Source organism: Pseudochaenichthys georgianus, chromosome 22 (assembly GCF_902827115.2).
Source record: "Pseudochaenichthys georgianus chromosome 22, fPseGeo1.2, whole genome shotgun sequence".
NCBI lineage: Eukaryota > Metazoa > Chordata > Actinopteri > Perciformes > Channichthyidae > Pseudochaenichthys > Pseudochaenichthys georgianus.
Window position 1 is genome coordinate 3,010,142 of NC_047524.1, and position 26,647 is coordinate 3,036,788.

At 42.3% G+C, this 26,647-nt stretch overlaps 2 protein-coding genes across 3 annotated transcripts in view; one reads left to right on the forward strand and one right to left on the reverse strand.

The window, feature by feature from the left end:
* Nucleotides 1-14,919, forward strand: part of stag1a (STAG1 cohesin complex component a) — a 94,641-nt gene extending 79,722 nt beyond the window's left edge. For both annotated transcript variants that reach the window (XM_071201680.1, XM_034111173.1), the window contains 10 exons: nt 3,311-3,450; nt 6,284-6,385; nt 7,119-7,267; nt 9,470-9,598; nt 10,146-10,348; nt 10,959-11,127; nt 11,626-11,742; nt 12,765-12,879; nt 12,999-13,079; nt 13,495-14,919. In XM_071201680.1, the coding sequence (XP_071057781.1) occupies nt 3,311-3,450; nt 6,284-6,385; nt 7,119-7,267; nt 9,470-9,598; nt 10,146-10,348; nt 10,959-11,127; nt 11,626-11,742; nt 12,765-12,879; nt 12,999-13,079; nt 13,495-13,518 (1,229 nt within the window). In that variant the 3' untranslated portion in view covers nt 13,519-14,919. The remainder of the gene's footprint in view (nt 1-3,310; nt 3,451-6,283; nt 6,386-7,118; nt 7,268-9,469; nt 9,599-10,145; nt 10,349-10,958; nt 11,128-11,625; nt 11,743-12,764; nt 12,880-12,998; nt 13,080-13,494) is intronic.
* A 2,861-nt stretch (nt 14,920-17,780) lies between these two features.
* On the reverse strand, nt 17,781-26,439 carry pccb (propionyl-CoA carboxylase subunit beta). Its single transcript, XM_034111175.1, has 15 exons — nt 26,177-26,439; nt 25,000-25,119; nt 24,822-24,890; nt 24,670-24,726; nt 24,194-24,307; nt 23,341-23,451; nt 22,297-22,405; nt 21,414-21,534; nt 21,245-21,326; nt 21,035-21,158; nt 20,827-20,934; nt 20,322-20,422; nt 18,921-19,019; nt 18,738-18,837; nt 17,781-18,616 (listed from the first exon to the last, which is right to left on the reverse strand). Exons 1-15 carry the CDS (start codon nt 26,417-26,419, stop codon nt 18,495-18,497), a joined length of 1,680 nt encoding a protein of 559 aa, XP_033967066.1. The 5' UTR covers nt 26,420-26,439; the 3' UTR covers nt 17,781-18,494.
* Between the last annotated feature and the right edge of the window lie 208 nt (nt 26,440-26,647).

Sequence of the window (26,647 nt, forward strand, 5' to 3'; positions counted from 1 at the left end):
AATGTCTCTTCTACATCAACACTGTGTCCCCTCTTCTTCATGTCTCTTCTACATCAACATGTGTCCCCTCTTCTTCATGTCTCTTCTACATCAACATGTGTCCCCTCTTCTTCATGTCTCTTCTACATCAACATGTGTCCCCTCTTCTTCATGTCTCTTCTACATCAACATGTGTCCCCTCTTCTCCATGTCTCTTCTACATCAACATGTGTCCCTCTTCTTCATGTCTCTTCTTACATCAACATGTGGTCCCCTCTTCTTCATGTCTCTTCTACCATCAACATGTGTCCCCTCTTCTCCATGTCTCTTCTACATCAACATGTGTCCCCTCTTCTTCATGTCTCTTCTACATCAACATGTGTCCCCTCTTCTTCATGTCTCTTCTACATAACATGTGTCCCCTCTTCTTCATGTCTCTTCTACATCAACATGTGTCCCCTCTTCTTCATGTCTCTTCTACATCAACATGTGTCCCCCTCTTCTTCATGTCTCTTCTACATCAACATGTGTCCCCTCTTCTTCATGTCTCTTCTACATCAACATGTGTCCCCTCTTCTTCATGTCTCTTCTTACATCAACATGTGTCCCCTCTTCTTCATGTCTCTTCTACATCAACATGTGTCCCCTCTTCTCATGTCTCTTCTACATCAACATGTGTCCCCTCTTCTTCATGTCTCTTCTACATCAACATGTGTCCCCTCTTCTTCATGTCTCTTCTACATCAACATGTGTCCCCTCTTCTCAGTGTCTCTTCTACATCAACATGTGTCCCCTCTTCTTCATGTCTCTTCTACATCAACATGTGTCCCCTCTTCTTCATGTCTCTTCTACATCAACATGTGTCCCCTCTTCTCCGTGTCTCTTCTACATCAACATGTGTCCCCTCTTCTCCATGTCTCTTCTACATCAACATGTGTCCCCTCTTCTTCATGTCTCTTCTTCATCAACATGTGTCCCCTCTTCTTCATGTCTCTTCTACATCAACATGTGTCCCCTCTTCTCCATGTCTCTTCTACATCAACATGTGTCCCCTCTTCTTCATGTCTCTTCTACATCAACACGTGTCCCCTCTTCTTCATGTCTCTTCTACATCAACATGTGTCCCCTCTTCTCCATGTCTCTTCTACATCAACATGTGTCCCCTCTTCTTCATGTCTCTTCTACATGTGTCCCCTCTTCATGTCTCTTCAACATGTGTCCCCTCTTCTTCATGTCTCTTCTACATCAACATGTGTCCCCTCTTCTTCATGTCTCCTCTACATCAACATGTGTCCCCTCTTCTTCATGTCTCTTCTACATCAACATGTGTCCCCTCTTCTTCATTTCTCTTCTACATCAACATGTGTCCCCTCTTCTCATGTCTCTTCTACATCAACACGTGTCCCCTCTTCTTCATGTCTCTTCTTCATCAACATGTGTCCCCTCTTCTTCATGTCTCTTCTACATCAACATGTGTCCCCTCTTCTTCATTTCTCTTCTACATCAACATGTGTCCCCTCTTCTTCATGTCTCTTCTACATCAACATGTGTCCCCTCTTCTTCATGTCTCTTCTACATCAACATGTGTCCCCTCTTCTTCATGTCTCTTCTACATCAACATGTGTCCCCTCTTCTTCATGTCTCTTCTACATCAACATGTGTCCCCTCTTCTTCATGTCTCTTCTACATCAACATGTGTCCCCTCTTCTCCATGTCTCTTCTACATCAACACGTGTCCCCTCTTCTTCATGTCTCTTCTCATCAACACGTGTCCCCTCTTCTTCATGTCTCTTCTACATCAACATGTGTCCCCTCTTCTCCATATCTCTTCTACATCAACATGTGTCCCCTCTTCTCCATGTCTCTTCTACATCAACACGTGTCCCCTCTTCTTCATGTCTCTTCTACATCAACATGTGTCCCCTCTTCTTCATGTCTCTTCTACATCAACATGTGTCCCCTCTTCTTCATGTCTCTTCTACATCAACATGTGTCCCCTCTTCTCCATGTCTCTTCTACATCAACACGTGTCCCCTCTTCTTCATGTCTCTTCTTCATCAACACGTGTCCCCTCTTCTTCATGTCTCTTCTACATCAACATGTGTCCCCTCTTCTCCATGTCTCTTCTACATCAACACGTGTCCCCTCTTCTTCATGTCTCTTCTTCATCAACACGTGTCCCCTCTTCTTCATGTCTCTTCTACATCAACATGTGTCCCCTCTTCTCCATGTCTCTTCTACATCAACATGTGTCCCCTCTTCTTCATGTCTCTTCTACATCAACATGTGTCCCCTCTTCTTCATGTCTCTTCTACATCAACATGTGTCCCCTCTTCTTCATGTCTCCTCTACATCAACATGTGTCCCCTCTTCTTCATATCTCTTCCACATCAACATGTGTCCCCTCTTCTTCATGTCTCTTCTACATCAACATGTGTCCCCTCTTCTTCATTTCTCTTCTACATCAACATGTGTCCCCTCTTCTCCATGTCTCTTCTACATCAACACGTGTCCCCTCTTCTTCATGTCTCTTCTTCATCAACATGTGTCCCCTCTTCTTCATGTCTCTTCTACATCAACATGTGTCCCCTCTTCTCCATGTCTCTTCTACATCAACATGTGTCCCCTCTTCTTCATGTCTCTTCTACATCAACATGTGTCCCCTCTTCTCCATGTCTCTTCTACATCAACATGTGTCCCCTCTTCTTCATGTCTCTTCTACATCAACATGTGTCCCCTCTTCTCCATGTCTCTTCTACATCAACATGTGTCCCCTCTTCTTCATTTCTCTTCTACATCAACATGTGTCCCCTCTTCTCCATGTCTCTTCTACATCAACACGTGTCCCCTCTTCTTCATGTCTCTTCTTCATCAACATGTGTCCCCTCTTCTTCATGTCTCTTCTACATCAACATGTGTCCCCTCTTCTCCATGTCTCTTCTACATCAACATGTGTCCCCTCTTCTTCATGTCTCTTCTACATCAACATGTTGATCACCTGAATCTCCTCTAGAGCACCATTGAGTTCTTTGTAACCAAATGTCTCTCAGAGGGGCGTGGGGAGGGGCTCCTTATTTTCATCTAAAGTAACAGACAGAGAATCAGCACTTTGGAAACAGGGCTGAAACAGAGGGGATTATGGGTAATGCTGCAATGATCTATTTGGTGTTTGGAGCCAAACACTTCAGAGGCATGTTCTGTATATATCTGAGAGCTGTGACATAACGATGAAAAACAGTATAATAGGAGATCTTTTTAAAGATCAACTCACCTTTTCTCTTCCTCCCGCTCCTTCTTCTCCTCTTCACTTCTAACTTCCTCCCAACTGCAGAGGGAGACGAGGAGGACGAGGCCAATAAGATCGAAGCTCTCCACAAAAGGAGAAATCTGCTCGCAGCTTTCTGCAAACTCATCATTTTCGACATCGTAGACATGCCCGCTGCGGCCGACATCTTCAAACACTACATGAAGGTACCTTACATAAACACTGAAATAATCAATATACAATTAAAATAAATTGCAATATGAAACCGATACAAGTTGGAAGTCGGCAGATTATGAGTTTAGGATAAGATTATAAATGTTAAAAGACAGTGAAAGATTTTTATTCTCGAGTCAAGAAACTGATTTTGCCGCATTGTCCCTGAGCAAATCTTTGATGTCCTAACACGGGGGTCTGCAACCTTTTGACCAAAAGAGCCATTTTGCACCCTTTTCCAACACTTCCTTTTGTCTGGAGCCGCAAAACATATTTGAAATAAATAAAACATATCGCTGCACCCTAAAAAGAGTTAAAGGTGGGGTCTGTAATTTATTTCAGAAACACTTCTTGTTATATTCCATGGATTCTCTTAACATCCCGATAGCAATGAATATCTGAAGTGCTTTGACAAAAAATACATTAAAAAATGTCATCTGTGGAAGCTGCGGCGCTGTAAAAAGCACGACCAATCATCTGAGCCGGCCCGGCTAAAGTAACTGGACGGCCTACCTGCCTGTCAGCCTTCAATCGGGGCACAGACTTATCTCGTGCCCGCATTGGTCATGTGCGCGTTCGTGTGTTGGAGGAGGGGCTCTGTGAGGAAGTCTGAAGGAAGGGGAAGATTTATTTCAGCTGCGTACTTTCAAATTCTAGCGCACTCGAGCTGGTTTCTCCACTATGACATACCCCACCTTTAACTGACTGAATTATGACTGAAGATCGTCAGCTGTCTTCCTCTTCCTCTTCTTCCCTCGATACGTAAAGGCTGCAGCACCTTTGACAACTCGCATCGTTTGCTGTGAAAGCAGATAACTCTAACCACGCAGAATGAAACCCTCTGTTCCTCCCATACTTTTCTTTTCTTTGATTTATCCAGAGTTCGCTCATCGAGCCGGGGGTCAGGCACTGGCGCGGGACCGTAGCAGGATGTGACGCATATTTGAGTTGACCTAATTAAAACCGTTTTGTTTTTTATTTATGTGTCACAGTATCACCTCAAAATACAAGATACGAAACATTTTCAACCGTGCAACAAAATATAAATAGTCCTACAAATACTTTTATTTTATTTCCTTCTTATTTTTGTCTAAGCTCAAGGGAGCCAGAGCAGAGGGCTTAAAGATGACCCCTGTCCTAACATGATATCATTATAAAATAGTGTAACATTTTGGGGTCCTTAACCCTTGTGTTGTGTTCCAAAGCTGTTCCCGTTCATGGTGTTCGCGGGTCAATTTTGACCCATGATTTATCTCAGTCCAAAACACACAAAAAAAATTACTATCATCCAACATTGTTTTAACTACATCATGACTAACTTATAATGCATTTGTTACGTCCCCCACTAAGGTCTAGGGGGACCTGGAGACAATAACGTACAACCAATAATTATGAGAGAGTCAGAGTAAAGGTTGACAAAAGGTTTATTCCTTGTAACCTATCATATAATACAATTAAACAGAAACACTCTGTGAGGAGGAGGAGGAGTCAAAGGATTGTGCCAAACAAAAGAAACAAGCATAACAAAACCAGGCCTATCTCTACAACTATCCTTTGAAACCAAACTCAAACAAAAACCCTCACTAACTAACTACCTTTGGTAGACCAAACATGGAGAAAAACTTCAGAAGTGCCTTGGTGATGACCGGGGCAGTAATTTTCCGTAGTGGGATGGCTTCTGGAAACCTAGTGGAAGCACACATGACAGTTAAGAGAAACTGGTTTCCAGTTTTAGGCAAGGGTCCCACACAATCCACAATCACCCTTTCAAATGGCTCTCCCATTACCGGAATAGGAATGAGAGGAGCAGGGTGAATCACCTGATTCGGTTTACCAACAACTTGGCACACATGACATGTTCGACAATAAAGAACTACATCAGACTTAAGTCCTGGCCAAAAGAAGTGTTTTAAAACTCTTTGATATGTTTTTGTTACCCCCATGTGACCTGACCATGGATGATCATGAGCCAAGGATATCACCTGAGAACGATAGGTTGTTGGCACGACAACTTGATAAATTGCTAAGGAGTCTGACTCCTCACAGGCATCACTAATCCAGCGACGCGAACAATCCTGTTATTTTATTTTATGGCCCCAAAACACATGACGCCACATATTGCACACGTGCATGTGTGTGTTCAGGTTCAAGTGTTAGTGTGTATTCTTTGAGAAAGGTGGAGTTCCCGTGGGGGGAGGGGGGGCAGAGGGAGGGGAGACCAGGTGCATGTTGCGAACAATTATTGTTACAGTTGATGAAGGGGGCGGGGGAGGGGCGTCTAAAGTCAAAGATGAATCTTGATTGGTCCAAATTTGACCTCGAGTCACCCACAACAATTCTGCTGGCTCTCCCCAGACCCCAACACCAAATTCTACACTTTTTTTTAGAGACCTTCAGACTTGGCAAACATAGTCAAAATCAGTTTTGTAGTGTTTATATATCTGTTGTGGAGGACATCATGAAGCCTCGTTCGGATACAAAAGACTAGAGCGTAGTTATTATATCATTTTAACTTGGAACGGGAGACCCGAACACAACACAAGGGTTAAATGTGAAAAATATGACTGCTCTCGGATTTATCTTTGTAAAAATGTGTTGGTTTGCAGCGAGATAAAAGCACAGAAATTAATTAATGCAATAATGACAAAATAAAGGAGTTTTTACTCAATGGAAATAAATAAGAAAATCAAGGAAAACAACAAATCAACCTTAAATTCGCTGCACATCATTTCCGGTTGATGTAAACCTGTAAAGGACATCATAATAAATGCACTAAACTGTCCCCTTGCTTGTTGCTAACCGCATGTTTCTTTCCCTCTGCTTCAGTATTATAATGATTACGGCGACATCATCAAGGAGACTCTGAGTAAAACAAGACAGACGGACAAGATTCAGTGCGCCAAGACGCTCATCCTCAGTCTGCAGCAGGTGAGGCTTCAACAACATCACATGACAACATATCGCATTCTTTAAAGGTCTCCTATCATGCGAAATGCACTCCTGTCCTTTATACATACATGTGTCCCCGGTGTGTTGGAAAAAAAAACTCTCTTTTCCTCCGTACCCAAATCTCTAAAAACGGGGGTACGACGGAGCTGATCCAGATTTGCGTCCGATATGACGTAATATCTGAAATGCGGACCCACGGGCCAATCAGAAACTTTGCTATCAGAAACAATGCCCGACTGTTTTGGACGTAATATGGTCTTTGTTTACATTAGCATCGCTAACACTCAGAGCTAACCTGTACTGGAGAGAGTATGTGTGAAGAAGCAGGAAATAAAAAAAGAACTCACCTTGTGGTAAACCTGAGAGAGAAAGCCTTTGAGCTCCAGACTGCTTCAGAAATCATCCTTGATGTGGTTTGGAACATGATGGCGTTTCATCACGCATTTAGCGGAATCTGCTGGGTAATTCTGAGCAGGCACAAGCTCCCCCTCTTCCGCTAAGGACCCAGAATCAGCACTTTTCTAACAGGGCTGAAATAGAGGGGTATGAGGGATGTCTAAAATGCATGATCTGTTCATAGACATGTTTTTTATATATTTGTATATATCTGACACCGATAATATATAACTTAAAATACATGATAGGAGATGTTTAAGTGATGCGAGCTTTCATCAGTGCAAACCCACAAACACTGTCGTCTTGTGTGTTCCAGCTGTTCAACGAGCTGCTTCAGGACCAGGGCCCCACTCTGGACCGCACCTCCTCTCACGTCAGCGGGATCAAGGAGCTGGCCCGCCGCTTCGCCCTCACCTTCGGCCTCGACCAGATCAAGACCAGAGAGGCGGTGGCCACGCTGCACAAGTAAGACCTGAGGCTGCGTTTGGACTCACAGCGTTTATCAGACGGAAAGAACGTGCATGAGATTAGAGAAACAGTATGTTCAGCAGAGATGGCAAAAGCACACACATCAAGTAGAAGTACAGATACTCGTGTTTAAAAATACTCTGGTGAAAGTAGAAGTACTGACTAAACTTCTTTACTCAAGTAAAAGTAAAGAAGGCTTTGAAATGTACTTCAGTAAAAAGTACCCATAACTAGCAGCTGCTTTAAAGAGTACCTGACCTCCCTTTATATCAATAGAACAATAATGTCATTGTTAGATAATGAATGTTTCCATGCTGAACAACGGCAACATGACAACGTTTCCATTGGTCCCTCTTCTTTAGAGAAGACCAGGAAGTGATGGATACACGGATCGTGTTCCAACCAATAGGCACGCAATGACTCTAAAGAATAATGATCACGCACCAAACACACATTCAGACTAAAGGAACCAGCTGTTTGGGAAATGAGAGAAGTAGAAAGTACAGGTATTTGTGTTCAACATGAGAGAAGTAGAAAGTACAGGTATTTGGGTTCAACATGTAAGAAGTAGAAAGTACAGGTATTTGAGTTCAACATGTAAGAAGTAGAAAGTACAGGTATTTGGGTTCAACATGTAAGAAGTAGAAAGTACAGGTATTTGAGTTCAACATGTAAGAAGTAGAAAGTACAGGTATTTGAGTTCAACATGTAAGAAGTAGAAAGTACAGGTATTTGAGTTCAACATGTAAGAAGTAGAAAGTACAGGTATTTGAGTTCAACATGTAAGAAGTAGAAAGTACAGGTAAGGTATTTGAGTTCAACATGTAAGAAGTAGAAAGTACAGGTATTTGAGTTCAACATGAGAGAAGTAGAAAGTACAGGTATTTGGGTTCAACATGTAAGAAGTAGAAAGTACAGGTATTTGAGTTCAACATGTAAGAAGTAGAAAGTACAGGTATTTGTGTTCAACATGTGAGAAGTAGAAAGTACAGGTATTTGAGTTCAACATGTAAGAAGTAGAAAGTACAGGTATTTGAGTTCAACATGAGAGAAGTAGAAAGTACAGGTATTTGAGTTCAACATGAGAGAAGTAGAAAGTACAGGTATTTGAGTTCAACATGAGAGAAGTAGAAAGTACAGGTATTTGAGTTCAACATGAGAGAAGTAGAAAGTACAGGTGTTTGAGTTCAACATGTAAGAAGTAGAAAGTACAGGTATTTGAGTTCAACATGTAAGAAGTAGAAAGTACAGGTATTTGAGTTCAACATGAGAGAAGTAGAAAGTACAGGTATTTGAGTTCAACATGAGAGAAGTAGAAAGTACAGGTATTTGAGTTCAACATGAGAGAAGTAGAAAGTACAGGTGTTTGTGTTCAAAATGTAAGAAGTCAAAGTGAAAAGTCGTCAGAAAAATAAGTAGTGGAGTAAAGTACTGATACCAGACAAATGTACTTAAGTACAGTAACAAAAAGTATTTGTACTCTACTACTTCCCACCTCTGATGTTCAGTCATGGAAGTTGAAATCCTCTCAGCTTTACATAAATTAAAGTATACAGATGACTCGGCTGCAATTTAGTGATGCTGATTCAAATCTATGTAAAAATGTCTTATAAGAATTTACAAATTACCATATTTTTATTTCGACACAACTTTGTGAAGAAACTAATTCCTATCACGATTCTTAAACGCAACTCAAGTCAGAATAAATTAGCAAAATATGTTATAACCTTTTCACAGGTGTAAACAAATAAATAATCTGGAGTTCATTGAGAATGAATCGAAATGTCTGCATCTGTTCGGTATTATAGCCTCCATTACAAACAGGACGCTGTGAGGGAGTGGCCTGAGATTCTTCTATCCTGAGGGAAAAAACATATTTTATTCCAGCCTTGGAAAAGTCTGAAGTCGAGCTTTCTTCAAATGTTCAAAGGTTTTATTTGTCATACACAGGAACAGTGTAGTTGTGCAATTCAGATCTCGGCTCAAATGCAACATAAATATGTATATAAGACATATTTATATAAGACGATAATAAAAAAAACAATTAAAATAGTGCCAGCAATTTAAAAATATCTTTTGGTGTCAGACGCTCGTTTTTCTTTTGCCTTCCATTTCTTTTTTACTTTGCTTCTTTGTCTTTCCCCCTCCTAATGAATTGTTCTGTCTCCACTTTCTACCTCTTCCTCTCTCTTGTATCAGGGATGGAATAGAGTTTGCATTTAAGTACCCGAATCCTCGAGGAAACGAGTTTCCTCCCCTCAACCTGGCCTTCCTGGAGGTTCTCAGTGAATTCTCCTCTAAACTCATCCGCCAAGACAAAAAGACGGTGTAAGTACTCCCTTTCATCGTTCTGTTACAGGCAAACCTCAATAAGTCACTGAACACGTCCATAACTCAGGGTTCGTACGGTCATTTCAAACCTGGAAACGTCATGGAAATTCAAAATGCATTTTCCAGGCCCTGGGAAAGTTATGGAAAACAATATTTTGGAAAAGTCATGGAAATGTAACTAAAGTTGGATCAGATATAATTTATATTTTAGCTAATCGCCAAAATAGTAATACTATAATGATAATACTGTATCGTATAGTAATGATTTAACTGTCGAGGTATTTTGCTGGTGAGAGATTTTAGTTGCTTTAGCGTGTAGAAAGCCTACTATTTGATTTGTTTTCGAGGCACAACATGTTTCAGACCTTATGTTCCATGTTAAAATAAACCATTTTCAGTGGCACCGCTGAGAAAGAGTAATTTTTTGGTCATGGAAAAGTAGGTAAAGGTCATGGAGAAGTCATTGACAATCATTGGTGAAAAAGTGTATGAACCCTGATAACTACATTTCAAATTAAATGAATCGTGCTGAAATGCTCCTCAGCCACTCGTACCTGGAGAAGTTCATGTTGGACGCGATGTCGGAGCGCCGAGAGGACGTGTGGCTGCCGCTGATCTCCTACAGGAACAGCCTGCTGACGGGGGGGGACGAGGACCTCATGTCCGTCACATCGGGCTCCAGCAGCAAGGCCGCCTCCGTGCGCAGCAAGAAGGCCCGGCCGGTGGTGCACAAGAAGCGCATCGAGGGTGAGGAGACACACGCACACAGATTTGTTGTAACTGGCGAAGCCACACACAGTCTAGTATTCGACGTACTTATCTCATCTTATTCTTCTTCCGCCACAAATGTCGTCACGCTACTCGTCCGGCAGCGTTGACACGAAACACACAAAACGAGCGGAATGATTGGGTTGCTATGTCTTTTATAAGACATTCGCCTAGCTAGCCGTTGCACAATATTGTCAATACATTCTCTGTCAGGGTGGCTCTCGTTCACTGGCCGGGCGTTGCCGTGGAAACGCTTTGATCTTTGAACACACCTGTCGGTCGTTAACTAAATCCAGTGGTAATCTAAAGATGTTCAGGAACGATGCAGGAATGTGGTTCAAGAATCCAAAAATGTAATAGATAAACAGTTAAAATAGTCAGCTAAAAGTGAGCGAAAATTAATGGATATTCTTTGTTGGACCTTCTTACAAAGCGGGGGTAATGTTAGCATCTGGACGCGCACCCAGGTTTCAGTCACTGTATTTTCTAGTTCATTATACCGTGTTTAATCTGTTTTGGGAAATGAGACGTGTTCATGGTTATCTGCTGTTGTGTTTATGAGCTCTCTGTGTTTGCGTACATTTTTCAGAAGAGAGTAGTGTTGACAGCTCGTGGCTGCTGCGTAACGACACCCTGCCGACACCGGGGGCGCTGCAGACGCCTCAGCTCACCTCCACCGTGCTCAGAGAGAACAGACCCGCAGAACACCTGCCCGACCCGGACTCAGAACCCGGCTCGGAGAACGACTTCGTCCACAAGTGAGTGAAAACACACATATATATATATATATGTAAGTACGCTTTCACATCAAAGTCAGGGTTCCTACGGTCTTAAAACAACTGGAAACGTCCTGGAAATAGCTGTTTTTAAGCCTGGAACGTTGCTTGAAAAACATCAAATCCAAAAAGTTTTGAAAACTCATAGAAATTGGAACCAAGTTTTCGGTTTTATTTTCACTTCTATCATACATACACTTATTTACCAATAAGCATAAATAGTAGTCTGGAATTATACACCATAACTACATTTATACATACATATTATATAGCACTTTTGTAAGTACTGAAAGACACATTACAAAAAAAAGATTCTTTAAATCAAACAAAATTCATGATTTACCGTTTTCTCATCCACCCACTTACAAAACACCGGACTGTGTAAACCTGTTCGTCACTGATGTAGCTCCGCCTCCTTGTTGTACCAAGTTCATCGAAGTCTTTTGAAGGTACAGTATGTTGACCCGGTGTTGTCTCCAGTCCTCAGATGCAGATGTCGTGGCTCGGCCAGCAGAAGATGGAGGAGGTGAACCGGAAGGACCGGACGGGCATGAACTACATCAAGGCGCGCAGCAACCAGGGCGTCCGGCAGACTGTGTAAGAATCGAACCGGCTAGAAAACTGATGACGTTTGATGCCTCCATTACTAGTTCTTCTTTAAAGGTCCCCTATTATACTGTTTCTCATCAATATATCACAGCTCTCAGATATATACAGAACATGTCTCTGAAGTGTTCGGCTCCAAACACCAAACAAATCATTCCAGCATTACCCATAATCCCCTCTGTTTCAGCCCTGTTTCCAAAGTGCTGATTCTCTGTCCGTTACTTTAGATGAAAATAAGGAGCCCCTCCCCACACATGTTGATGTAGAAGAGACATGAAGAAGAGGGGACACATGTTGATGTAGAAGAGACATGGAGAAGAGGGGACACATGTTGATGTAGAAGAGACATGGAGAAGAGGGGACACATGTTGATGTAGAAGAGACGTGAAGAAGAGGGGACACATGTTGATGTAGAAGAGACATGGAGAAGAGGGGACACATGTTGATGTAGAAGAGACATGAAGAAGAGGGGACACATGTTGATGTAGAAGAGACATGAAGAAGAGGGGACACATGTTGATGTAGAAGAGACATGGAGAAGAGGGGACACATGTTGATGTAGAAGAGACATGGAGAAGAGGGGACACATGTTGATGTAGAAGAGACGTGAAGAAGAGGGGACACATGTTGATGTAGAAGAGACATGGAGAAGAGGGGACACATGTTGATGTAGAAGAGACATGAAGAAGAGGGGACACATGTTGATGTAGAAGAGACATGAAGAAGAGGGGACACATGTTGATGTAGAAGAGACGTGAAGAAGAGGGGACACATGTTGATGTAGAAGAGACATGAAGAAGAGGGGACACATGTTGATGTAGAAGAGACATGAAGAAGAGGGGACACATGTTGATGTAGAAGAGACATGAAGAAGAGGGGACACATGTTGATGTAGAAGAGACATGAAGAAGTGGATTTTGCTTAATAGGTGACCTTTAAAGAATAAAGAGCTTGAGATAAAAAGATTGTAAACGGTGTGTTTTGTGTTTTCTCTCTTAATGGCTTCCCGTCAGGCGTGGGTTGATGGAGGATGACGCAGAGCCGATCTTCGAGGACGTGATGATGTCATCGCGAGGACAGCTGGAGGACATGAACGAGGAGTTTGAGGACACGATGGTGATCGACCTGGTCAGTGTCACCCTTTCTCCCAGGGCCTTTAATTTAGGGCAAATAAAGATCGGAGCATTGTGTGTAGTCATTATTGTCTTTTGAATTCAATGTCTTATTGTGTCTTTCTTCCTACCCAGCCGCCATCGAGGAACAGACGCGAAAGAGCAGAATTAAGACCAGACTTCTTTGACTCTGCAGCGATGATTGAGGACGAGTCGGTGAGTACAACTTTGACAATTGGACTCAGGAAAGTAAGAACAGCTCAAACAATTAGGCCGTTAATTGATTAGCCGACAAGCTAAAATGTAAAGATGAATTACTCCCAGGCATAAAATGTGAGCTTTTGGTTTGTTTGTATTTTTAATGAAAGTCTGAATATTTAAAGATGTAATTTAAGGCACTGGAACATTGTAATGGACATGTTTGACTTGGAAAAGATTAGTTTAAACAATTGTTAGTTTCAGCCCAATGTGCTAATCAGTCATCTAAAATAAGTTTTCATACTGTCAGTGAACTTTTCAACTCTAGCGCCCCCTAGTGGTATAAAAGAAAAGCAGCCGTGGAAGTCTGAGATCTTTTCCATTTAAGATCGTCTGACAGTCGCTCTCTCTCTCTCTCTCTCCATGTTTTTAGGGTTTCAGCATGCCCATGTTCTGATCCAGGAAGAGGCAAAGATCCTGAGCTCAGGATCCACATCAGGAGTCAACAGAAGGGAGGGTCTGGGCCGTCTCACCCAGAAAACCTGCCAATCAAACTCTTAAGAATAGGAAACAACATTGTTGAAACACTTTTCTCTTTCTGTAAGACGGGATGGAAGCATTGTTTGTCAGGTGGATCTGCTGATGGACGCGGAGTCAGCCGAATCTCACCTGGAAAGTGAAGCGAGGATCGGCTCTGTTCTCACGGGCCGGAGGATCCAGAACCGAGTCCGGATTATTCAAGAGCTTCGTCTTCTCTCTCAATCTTCCTCCTCTTCCTCCTTTTCCAGCCTGTTGGTTTAGCTCTTGTTAGCGGTAGCTCGGATGGCCGACGAGCACTTGCAGTTTTTACGGTTCCCTGTTACACAGATGTACAGTTGTTTGGTTCAGAGCAGCCCCCCCCCCTTATTTTGGTGTCGCACTTCGAATCCGTCTGGTAGAATCTGACATAGAGAGGATATCAATACTAAGTGTTCTATATCTTTGCTCTTATTACCACCCAACGACCCCTCTCCGCTCTCTGTTCGCCATCAGAGTCCTCGTGTGTGTGTGTTTGTGTGTGTGTGTGTGTGTGTGTGTGTGTGTGTGTGTGTGTGTGTGTGTGTGTGTGTGTGTGTGTGTGTGCGTGTGTTGCGGTGGTGATGGTTGAGTAGTTGCTTGACGTCAAAGCAAAAGAGAGTGTTGTCGTTTGAAGGAGAAGCCACCCCCCCCCCCCTCCCCCCCTCTCAGATCTCGGATAAGTTTTTGAAGTTTAAAAAAGAAAGAAAATAAACATATTTTTAATTCTGTAGCTTTAGTACTAAAGTTTTAAATCAAGTGTGTCTTTGTTTTTGTCGGATGTTTGTACAGCTTTTTCTCGAATATGTATCTTGTTTGTTGCCAAATTGTGGCCTACATACTTACGGTATATTCCAGCCCCTTCCCCTACACCCGTGTCTCATATCTAACGGTTACCAAGCTCAGAGTGTTGCTATGGGATCTCTTTAAGCGCTGTATGGTCTGATTGTAGTCGTTTCACAGTTCAGTATTACAGCAGACTATCTGTTCATTTTGTTCATTTTGCAGGTTACATTTCTACGCCTGCCTCAGTGTTATCTGATCCAAGATGATTTGTTGTTATTCTGACAGATTTGTTTGAATGTGTTTTGAATGTTTCCAGCCATATCGTTGTTCACGCTCCGTCGGTTAATCAATCATCCACCTCTCCCCCTGGCTGGCTTGGCAGTCCTCCTGTAAATATCAGAGACAATTGGATCTTTCCTGCAGTGCAGTTGACATCAGTTGCCCTTAAATGCTCGAAACGCCTGTTTTTTTTTCTGTGAACCTAAATTCTTTTTAATAAAATAAAATCTGTATTCGATTTATGGACAAGTGTTTGAGTGTGCCTTTTGTTCAACAGCCCAGAGTTCAACACTTTGCCAACGTTGACCCACCCTGGCCTGGATACAGTAATTTGCATTTCACAAAACAATTTGAACTCAAGTCTCTCCGTGGGTTTTCTGTGCTCCTCTCATCCATGATGTCTGAACTAAAGTTGGCAGAATCGATCTCCTGATGAAGACTGTGAGACAATCCAAAGCTCCAGGGAAAGTAAGTGAACCTCGAGGCAAAAATATTGTACAAATAAACTGTATAATACAACATGTTAAGTTGTCAAACCTCACTTTTCCTTTAGCTCCAAGGATTTACTTGCAGTGAAAGCATTAAAGGATTTGTTTAACCTGATTTGTTTCTCGCTCACTGGAGAACATCTATTAACAGACACAAGCACATCTTTTCATCAAGATAGATATCTCTCTGCAAAAAATCTTGGTGGGGTAGGTAAGAATGGAGAAACCAGCTCGAGTGCGCTAGAATTTGAAAGTACGCAACCGGAAAAAATCTGCCCCTTCCTTAAAGAGTATGGGGGTTATTCCCTATATTTATTAAAGAGCGTGGTATTTAAATTTGAGAGCATACTTTATTGATTTCTTTCCCTCAACCCCTGTCCTCGCACTCAAATGTGCCTGCTTGCACTTAGATTTGCTCTGCTTCTGCTCAAACTGTAGGCTTGCACTCAGATATATTGCTGTTTACAGATTTGTTCTGCTCTCAGATTTATTCTGTGCGCGCTCGAAACTTTTGTGCAACAATCCTAATCAAAATCCCTCAACCAATAGGAGGCCAGGTGTCCTTGCGTGTGCGTTCGCTTTACTTATTACAGCGTCCCGTAAGGGCGGTTACTCGTTGGTTTATAAATTCCCGCCCTCCACGGCTTTATAACATAACATGTACTTCACTGTACAACTTTGTTTTGGGGGGCACTATTTGAGTGCGTGGACAGGGTTTGAGGGAAAGAAATCAATAAAGTATGCTCTCAAATTTAAATAACCCCCATAACAGAGCCCCTCCTCCAACACACACGAACGCGCACATGACCAATGAGGGCACGAGATAAGTTTGTGCCCCGATGGGAGGCTGACAGGCAGGTAGGCCATCCAGTTACTTTAGCCGGCTCAGATGATTGGTCGTGCTTTTTACAGTACTACTGCTTCCGGAGATTAAATGTTGTTATGTATTTATTGTCAAAGCATTTCATGTATTCATTGCTATCGGGATGTTAAAGGAATGGTCCACTCATTAGATAATTAATCAAAACTTCAGTATTTAGTGAAACGTTATGTTTAAACCATACCCTGAAGAAATCAGCGATATTCCCCGGTAAATAATGATTTTATAGCTCTTTTTTATCAAGACCTGTATATTCCGTCTGGCCGCCGCCATGTTTGCCATTTTCAGTAGTCGCGTGATGGTCGTGACGTCATCCATGCATTCACTTTGTCAACACACGGAAACATGGTGGAGTATTTCAGTTCGGACTCGTCAGCAGAGGAACAAGTTTTGACCAATGTGAAGAGATTGGATGGGGGAATTCAGCCATACATATCAGTATGACAATACGACACCCTCTGTCCTAAGACCCCCACATCGTACAAGGAAAAACTTCCGAAGAAAACCCACAGTTTAAAGGGAACATGGGAGAAACCTCAGGGAGAGCAACAGAGGAGGGATCCCTCTCCCAGGACGGACAGACGTGCAATAGATGCCGTGTATAAATTGAAAAGATAATACATTTGCAACATAGGTAGTCCAAATGTTTGAAAATGCATGTGTGTATAATGGGAAGATGATATAAGATACTATATGTATGCATGTAGTACCACCCTTGCTAGCGATTCCCTCTCTAGTTTAGCATACTCAGCTTCGTTGTCCCTGGCCATAGAATCACGATTTTATGGGGCCGGAAAAACTGGGGGGAAATACACACTAGTCGGTACTACGCTATATGGAAAGGCCACCAAAAACTGTCCTGGCCTGGACGTTAAAACGGGACTAGCCGCTGCAATGGAAATGCGCTATAACATACCTTATTCTTACTCCGAGCACTACTTCTGCTCCTCCGTCGCTTCACACTTGCAGAGGGCGATTTCTCTACTGGCCGAACTGGTGTCCTGGTCGGTGATGACACCAGAAAGACCGATGGTACTGCATCTCAATTGAGTAATGGTTGTTCTTTAAATCCCATGTTATGTTTGATCATACTCTCAGAGTAGTCGTCCGGAAATGTGAAATGTTCGCTGCATACATGAGCCTGTAAATCTCTCGGTTCGGGCCGGCCACTGACTCCGAATGTACTTCTTATGCTTACCTTTTGGCAACAGATGGAACCGAGCATTCCGTGGATTGTTCCTATCCGAATTATGGCAATATTTCGCGATACAGTGAGGCATATTTGAAGAGAGAAACTACAGTAAATAACATGGAGATCAACGTGTCTTCGAAAACCAAACGCATGGATTACGTCACGTCCGGGAAATGGCGGCGCCCACAGTGTTGATGTTATTTCGGTATATAATCAGTTTAAAATCACTGATAATGTCATCGGATTAAAAAAAAAAAAAGAGAGACTGGTCTGTTTTATCGGATGATAAAAAAAAAAAAATGAGTGTCATGAGCATACCATTCCTTTAAGAGCATTCCATGGAATATAACAAAGTGTTTCTGAAGTGAATTACCTACCCCACCTTTAAGTGTATTTCCCAAACTCTTACTTCTAATTCGTTTTTTTAACATTTCTGCCCTTTGTGAATTTCACTTATACCCTCAAAAAACAATATTATACTTATGTAATTTCTGCAGATACAAATCCTTGCATTGGTTGAAGTGAACAAAAACACGATATTGAGTCCATGATTTATTTTACAAATGGCAAAGGCTGCCAGAGAAGAAAGGCACAGTTGCATGTTGTGGGGATGACCTAAACACAGGGAGTGTCTAAAACACGACAGTTCACACCAAACTTCAACAACAAAATACAGAACATAAGCAACACTATGTCATGAACAGACTGCAGCATGTTTGCATTTCCACTCTACGACCATGTGACAGTTTAGTTGCTCGTGTCCGTTCAGCTTCCATCAGACACATCATCTACTGCTTTTAGGTCAAATCAAACAAACAGCAGTGTCCAATGTGGTCACTACTGACATACAAGTATCTTGAATGTGTACCACCACCTTTCTCCTGGTCAGCTACTGGAAATGAGTTAGGGTTTCCATATCAAGGGTCAAGTTGTAAAGATACACCTGCTGATTTTGTTGACAGCACCAATATTTCCCCCATAAACTTGTCGTAAAAATGCCGTATTACAATATCCAAAATGTAGAATGATATTTAGTCTGATATCGACATACTGCCCTAGTTCAAAACATAATCTGATTTTATTGGGATGTAACCACGCACTAACAGAATCAGGTATCTTTAAGTGCTGCTTCAGTGGAGTGGTGAATGAAAACCAAGTAGTAACCACGGGAACGAGTGCAGTTCATTCGGATGTGAAGTCGATATCAGTAAACGCCTTCAGAGGGAGTTAATGTGGAAACAGTTTGTGTTGGATCACAGAGGAATGTTGGCGTGTTTCTTCCAGGGGTTCTTCTGCTTCTTGCTGGCCAGCACCTCCAGATCTCTGCAGATCTTCTTGCGAGTTGTCGCCGGTTCGATGATGTCATCCACAAAACCTGAAACAAACCATTTCAGCTCAAGGTCAGTACCAGGTGCTTTATACTTGTGTGTGGAGTGGAAGCACAATCAGGGATGACGGTGAGAGATTTTGCATCGCTATAAAGCCGTAAAAGTTACCTCTGACAGCAGCTGGGAAAGGGTTGGCGAACTTCTCCACGTATTCGGCCTCTGCCTCCGCCTGGTTCTCCTTTCCTCTGAAGATAATCTGAACAGCACCCTGAGAAAGATCGAGACCATCATGCACACGGTCAAATCGAACAAAGGAACAATAGAAAGAACGGAAACAGTGACTGTTCGTACCTTGGCGCCCATGACCGCCACCTCAGCTGTGGGCCAGGCGTAGTTCATGTCTCCTCTCAAGTGTTTGGAGCTCATCACGTCATACGCTCCTCCGTAAGCCTGAGAGCCACACACACACACACACACACAGTTAGACGCTTTTATCCAAAGGAACTTACATACTCAATACTGTGGACAATCCTCACAGGAGCAATTTGGGGTGAAGTGTCTCAGGGACACAACGACATGCTGACTGCAGTGGGGTTTGAACCTGTGACCATCACACACACACATTCCTAATTTGCCAGGTGTGATTTTGCAATAGCTGCAAACAAGTGAGCCGTTGTATTCTCAAACAAATGTGTGACATTCATGCCTTGAAGTTATCGCATTTAGGGATGTCCCGATCACATTTTTTTTGCTCCAGATCCGATTCCGATCATTTGATTTTGACAATCTGCCGATACCGATTTTTCCCGATCCGATCTTTATGCAATGCATTAAGAGAAAAAAAAGGTAACAGATAAGGGCTGGTCATCCAACGCGATGAATTCAGCTATCTTGGCTGTTATTGTGTTGGCCTTTTCACTGTTCTGGGGCAGTTTCTCTTTCCTTTTCAAAGTCTCTGAAAGTGTCGGTTGCTTCAGTGCCGTTACCTGAGTGGCCGCTGTGTACTCGCCGTGTTGTTGTTGGTGTTTGTTTCTCAGGCGGCGTGTTAGATTGGTCGTGTTGAACGTAGCTCTGTTCTTTCCACCACGCGGAACCTCCGCCTTGCAAACATTGCATCTGGCTGTTACACTGCCTTCGCTTTCAATTTTATAAAACTTCCAAACTCCTGACATTTTCTCTGTCCCGACTCCCGAGTCACCAGCTGAACGTAGCCTCTCGTTAGCTTGCTGCTACTATTAGACACTGCGCCCACTCTGTTGCCAGATTTCAGAGGAATAAGCAACCAGGTCTGAAAACAAGCCCAAAGAAGCAACACATACATGATGTTGTGTACTTTTAAACCAAAACTAAGTCTTCAGGATGACTTTAAGACGTGAACATGGTCATTTTTGTTTTGTTACATTAAATAAAATAATAAAAAAATGTAATACATTTTTTTTTTTAAATCCCGATCCCAGATTTTTTTCTCCCGATTCCGATCTTTTGAAAATCGGATCGGGACATCTCTAATTACAATACTTGTAAAATGTATACTTTAGTGTTAAGCACCTGCAGGAAGTGTTCCAATAAAGTCAGTAGGGCTCACTCAGCATTCAAACCTCAGGTTTCAAATAAGTTTAATAGTCGCTCTTATTCCACATTTTGGTCAGCGGATTAGTTTTATTCATCCGCACGGCTCGGGCAAAGAGCTACAAATGCTTCTTTAGCAAACCTGTAACTTCGAGCATTTCTCTTCTCGTGTTGTTCACGCACCTTTCTGGTGATGATGGTGATTTTGGGGACGGTGGCCTCTGCGAAGGCGTACAGCAGCTTGGCTCCGTGTCGGATGATGCCCCCGTACTCCTGAGCGGTTCCTGTGGACCCCCGGCACAGCAGTTATTACATAATAAGCATAAGATGTGACAGTAGCTCTATTTCAATGCAATAACAATGTCTGTGCACATGTGAGGTAACCGTGTGTATAGTTGACCTTATAGCCTGGATAGACCCCTGACTTTATCCCTTATCCAAACTGTAGTGTGTGTTTACCTTCACTTTATCAATGATCTTGTGAGTACTCTCTTCTGAGCTGGCAGCTAAATCTCTTTCTGCTCCTGTGCAGACTCAGACTTGCAGACACAAGCATTCTCTTGTATAATTCACAGCAGCAGAGACTCACGACAAAATCCTTGATACATTCCTAACCAGATGAAGATGTAAACTGTATGTATGGCCAATTACTGGATTACTCCATGCATTGTACATTTCCAAAGAGTACCTGGCAGGAAGCCCGGCACATCCACAAAGGTGATGATGGGAATATTGAAAGCGTCACAGAAGCGTACAAAGCGCGCTCCCTTCACCGAGGAGTTGATGTCCAGACAGCCTGATGAAGGAGACGGACATTAGGACTGAATAGCAAGGATATCCCCCCCCCCCCATCCTATTAGCCCTCTAATTGTTGGTCCTTCAATTATTCTACTTACCAGAAGCTACTTTGGGCTGGTTACCCACAATGCCTACAGTGCGTCCGTTCATGCGGGCGAATCCCACCACGATGTTTTTGGCGTAGTTGGGCATGATCTCAAAGAAGTCGCTCTCATCCACGATCTGAGGAGATCCAAGAAGAAAGGAAGCTTTTACTACCAGAGGAATTTGAATGAGATGTGGTTTCATATTTCAGAGTGTGCACGTACTGCATGAATGATGTCCAACATGTCGTAGGCTTTAGTCGTCTCGAACGGGACGATGGTGTCCAACGAATGTACAAGACGATTGCTGAAATGGACAAAAAATACATATATTTCCTATTAATGATTATTTCTTTTCTTTCTTCTTGTAAGTGAAGGTCAGCTGATTGGCTACCTGCTGTCGTGGCACTCCCTGATGGGGGCGGGGTCCTGATTGCTGAGCGGCAGGAAGTTGAAGAACTCTCGCATGTTGAGCAACGCTTCAACGTCATCCTCGAAAGCCCGGTGAGCCACTCCTAAAAACATCATGACATTTTTGTTCAGACTTTGAACATTTCGAACGAGGTTGAAATAAGCAGCAGACACTTTCTACGCTGCTATGGACAATCTTGCACTAATGTACATTCTCATAATATTGAAGTGACTGTTATTTTGTATATATTGATTGTTGTGTTGTTATTTAGGTCTTAATGTGTGCAGATGTAAAAATTCTCTCTTGTGTGTCAGTCATCCACACCAATCAGAGATGCTGTGCTCCACATGTACCAGTCATTGTTAACCAATCAGAAGTGGCCCATGATAGAAGGGGATAGACAGATTGATCCAATCACCTGCCAAGTATCTTTGAAATGCTTTTCCAAATGGCTTCCAATGGAGCTTTAGATGGTTTGGTGAAACCATCTGAGTCAGGTCAGTAATGCTCCATCACGTGTTTCTATCACAGGGTGAATCTGAAACTGAAGCTTGACTTTAAAGCAACCCAACGGAAGTTTCATGTAAGTTTAGTTATTTCACTCGTAGCTCGGGCTGCGGGGTGCTAGAGACGGGAGCACGTTGATGCGACCTTCCTAGCCGGAGTTATGGCCGCATTTTACAATAAACTTCCGTCGGGTCGCTTAAAAACAGATATCGCAAATCGAATCGCAATATTTGTCAGAAAAATCGCAATAGATTATTTCCCTAAATCGTGCAGCCCTAGTCTGTACCGGTACACACAAACTGAAAGATTGACAATAAAGCTGACTTAATGCTGTGACACAGAGACATCAGAAGCTAACCGGAGACGGTGGTGTGAGTTTTGGCTCCGCCGAGCTCCTCTTGGGTCACGTCTTCATTGGTGACAGATTTCACGACATCAGGTCCAGTGATGAACAGGTATGATGTGTCCTACACACACACACACACACACAAACACACACACAATGGGGAGAGTGAGGAGAAAATCTTTGATACTGCATCATTTATTGTATTTAATATTAATATTCCATATGTCATATATTTATATAATATCTTGTCAAATTCAACATTATTGAATTATCTATTTTCTTTTCTTGTTTATTTCTAGTTTTGTTTTATTGTAAAATGCCTTTTTTATGCTGCTGCAACACAAAACTGGAGGGTCTAAGGACAGAGGGTGTCGTATTGTCATACCGATATTCTGTACACACTGTGAAGACCACTGAGACAAATGTAACATTTGTGATATATAAATAAACATTGATTGATTGATTGAAAACATTTCCCAAATTGGGATCAATAAAGTGCCATCGTATCTTAAACTGTGACCTTTGTTTCCACAATTAACTAAAATGAGAAGAATGCTACTCTATGTGTAAATTCACTCAGGAAATGATTGCAAGTGACAGATATTTGATCAAAATCCTGCTTATATCCAGCAAGAAAGCGATCGCTAGGCATTGGGGTAAGGAAGCAGCACCAACGAACAACCAACGGGTAACAATTGTGGAAGACATCTTTTTGATGAAAAAACTGACTTGTGAATTGAGATTGCAAGAAATTCAACTCAACAGAAAGTGGGAACAATCGACTCTTCAAGACTCAAAACAAAGACATTTGACTGGAACAATAGCTAATACATACTAGACTAGAATAACATGAAGACATATCCCGAGCCTTTTATTTTATATTGCCTTGCTGGCCTCTTGTTACACGATTGCAATGTATAATGTGACAATAAAGATTTAAATAAAAAAATTCAAATGTTTTGAAGAATGCTGACGCTTTAATAGCACTAAACAACATGATGATCAATGGACTGTTATATTTTTGTATATAAATGGATATGTGTTTTAGCTGCCTACCTTAACCATGAAGGTGAAGTCTGTGAGGGCGGGGGAGTAGACGGCCCCTCCGGCACAGGGCCCCATGATGAGAGAGATCTGAGGCACGACTCCTGAAGCCATCACATTCCTCTGGAAAAGCAAAAAAAATGTTGTTTCAATGTTTCATTCGTCATGCCCGAAAACCCTTCGCCTCCAGCTGTGTGGATTTAAGAAAACTGGTAAAACAGGAACAAGGACATTTGACCCCGGACTAAGACTAAATAAAAAGAAACATTGCTAACAAATGTAATACTGAGTGATTTGTAAATTCAACCAAGTATTACATTCAGCATTACACAGAGATCTTGAAGCAGTACTACAGTACTACCTGGTACAAGTGTTAAAATCAAAACTTCTCCACTTGTTAACAATGTGCCCAAAGATTGTTGGTCCACCCGGTCAGAGACTTTATGACTCAGCATACCATAATAACCTCGTGAGGCTGTCCAACAACATCCTCTGGGACCCAAAGCATGCTCTGAACAGAGAATATGAACCGCTACCATCTAATGGAGATCAATCAAGTCAGACTGAAGCATCCTTTGTGCTCCAGTCCTCTCAGTGAACACAGAGCTGAGTCCAGATCAGACGCACGCTGAAGGCTCTTTGAGCAGCTTTCCTCTCAGTGATCGAGCCGTTATGTTACATGTTTGTCGTTCATGTATTGTGTCTTGATATCCGTCTATGTTGATGTTACACATGGAGCTGCTGTGATGCAAGTTAAATGTCAGACTTGATCTGATCAATAAAATATTATAAGTATGATTTTTGATATCACGATTTAAGCCAATGAGCAGTCTGATGCAAAGGCTCTTTAACAAAATGACCATACCAGGAAGATATCTGCATATCCAGCCAGAGACTCCACTCCTTCCTGGATCCGAGCCCCTCCAGAGTCGTTCAACCCGATGACCGGCGCTCCAACCATCATGGCTTGGTCCATTATCTGAGCACAGAACATTTAAACGTTGTTCAGCAAAAAAAAAAAAGATGTATTAAAGGTCTGAGAGCAAACGGAGAAAACCCAGATAAACCCACAGACATAAAGTAATTCGCTTTGATGAAGTGAATGTTTGCTGAGGGTATAGACATGTTGAAGAGGCCTCCAGCAGTGCAACACAGTACAAGTAAATAAATCAAATATAATAGAAACTGTGCAGAATAGTCGATATACAGTAATTGGAATATTGATAGATATGCGAGTTGCAAAAGTTCAGGTGTTTAACATTCTTATGGCCTGTGGGATGAAACTGTCCCCGATTTCTATTTATTGAGTGTTTGGTTCACACACACTGAATTTGTGTTTACCTTACAAATCTTCTGTGCATGGGCTCCAGACAGACTGCCACCAAACACTGTGAAGTCCTGAGAGAAACAGAAAGAATATTAAAACAGGTGAAACAAAGCTTACATATGTTTGCAGCACTGTAGCATAATTGCAGTACAGTTAAACATCGTACCTGACTGAATACATAAACCAGCCTGCCGTTGATCCTGCCATGGCCCGTCACCACGCTGTCACCCGCGAACTATGACAGAGATAAAGACAAATAGGTATATTAAACCCCAGAGGAGGCATCGTCTCATCGCCAGTGGATAAAACACGACGCTGATGATTTGTGTTCTTTGAGCTGTTACCTTGTTCCTATCCTGCTCCATGCCGAAGTCAGAGCAGCGATGCTCCACGAACATGTCGGACTCCACGAAGGACTCGGGGTCCAGCAGAAGCTCCACTCGCTCCCTGGCTGTTAGCTTACCCTGCAACACAGAACGCCAAACACCACATTTACCCAGAATGCACTACAGTAGCATGCTTCGACAATACACACCATGACACCACCCAAATGTGTAGCTGGAACCCATTCATTGATACATGTCATTCATAATCCTCAATCCGATTTCCGCCACCACCCCTTTCTACTTCTTTAAGGTCATGCTACTATTTACATGCCCCCCCCCCCAGGATACATGACTATTATATTGTTACTCATATCATTTTAATTATAATTGTGTCATTTATTACTCTCTTCTTGTCTAATCCCTCAAACACACACTGTTTTTGTTTGTTGTCTTCTGTCTATATGTGACACTACTTGTCTTGTAACTCCGATATCACTCAATTTTAAATTCAAAATTTAAATTCAAAATAAGAATAATTTAAAAAAAATGTATAGAACTAGATATATATCTGTATAACTAAATACATATTAACTTATGCAAACGTATCAATAATAACAAAGCAGCTATATAATCCAATGATTCAATATATATCAATATTGTCTAAATTAGGAAGTAAAAAAGGAACACAAATATTCACAAAATAAATGATAGGAGTGCTATAGATTAGTTATGTAAATAGAACAAGTTGGCTCTAGTAGGAATAGGTGTTTGAAGACATTATATGGAAATATGTCTCAATATACTGTATTTTATATCTAATTTGTCTTGATAACATTGGACACTGGAATGTTATGGCACCGGAATCTAATGCATTAACAACTGTGGGAATATTAAGGATTTGTCCACATTAAACTGCTGCAGAACTTACAAGGGGGAAGTAAGCTACTTAGTTCAAGATGTTGTTAACTAGGATAATTGTAAAGTTACTGAAGACCCACTGAGTAACTGTTAACCATAGCAACGTTAGAAAGTTGGGTTAGCCCAGAAGCAACCATTGACTTTGAGCCTTCGGGCCAGGCAACTCAACCACTTCAACAACCAGTTTCAGCGCTTTAAGTCATAAAAGCAGCACACATGTTTCCTTAAAGGCAGGCTAACATGCATAGGATATCAAATCTATGTTAGCTTATTTTACCTTTTTGTGTTGTGCGTCTATTCTCTGTTGACCTCCCCCGAGCAGCGCCGCCGACCGTTTCTTGTCAATCCTCTCCTTAACGGACAGGTGGCTGACAGAATACCACCGGCAGTGCCGGTACAGGCTCGTTTGGGGCATTGCGGCAGCGACTGCGCCATGTTTCACGGGAGTCAAACTCCTAAAAGATGTCCTAAACCCGTTTAACAGACCGCAGCTTCTTCGAGCCACACTGAGAGCCGCCATCTTTGCGTCTGCGCTCTCGGGTGACAGTTCGGGCAATTTATGAAAGGCAAACTTTTGGGCCAATAGGGAATAGGGGGCGAGCCTTCGCAGCCAATAAGATAGAAGACATGTGTTCTAAAGGTTGAGGGGCGGGACTTGGAGAGGATCCGGTTTGTTCCTGTGGTTTATCCATAGACTGTATATATAAAGGGTTTATCGTGGCCGGTCACCATGCCTGTAGCCAGTCAT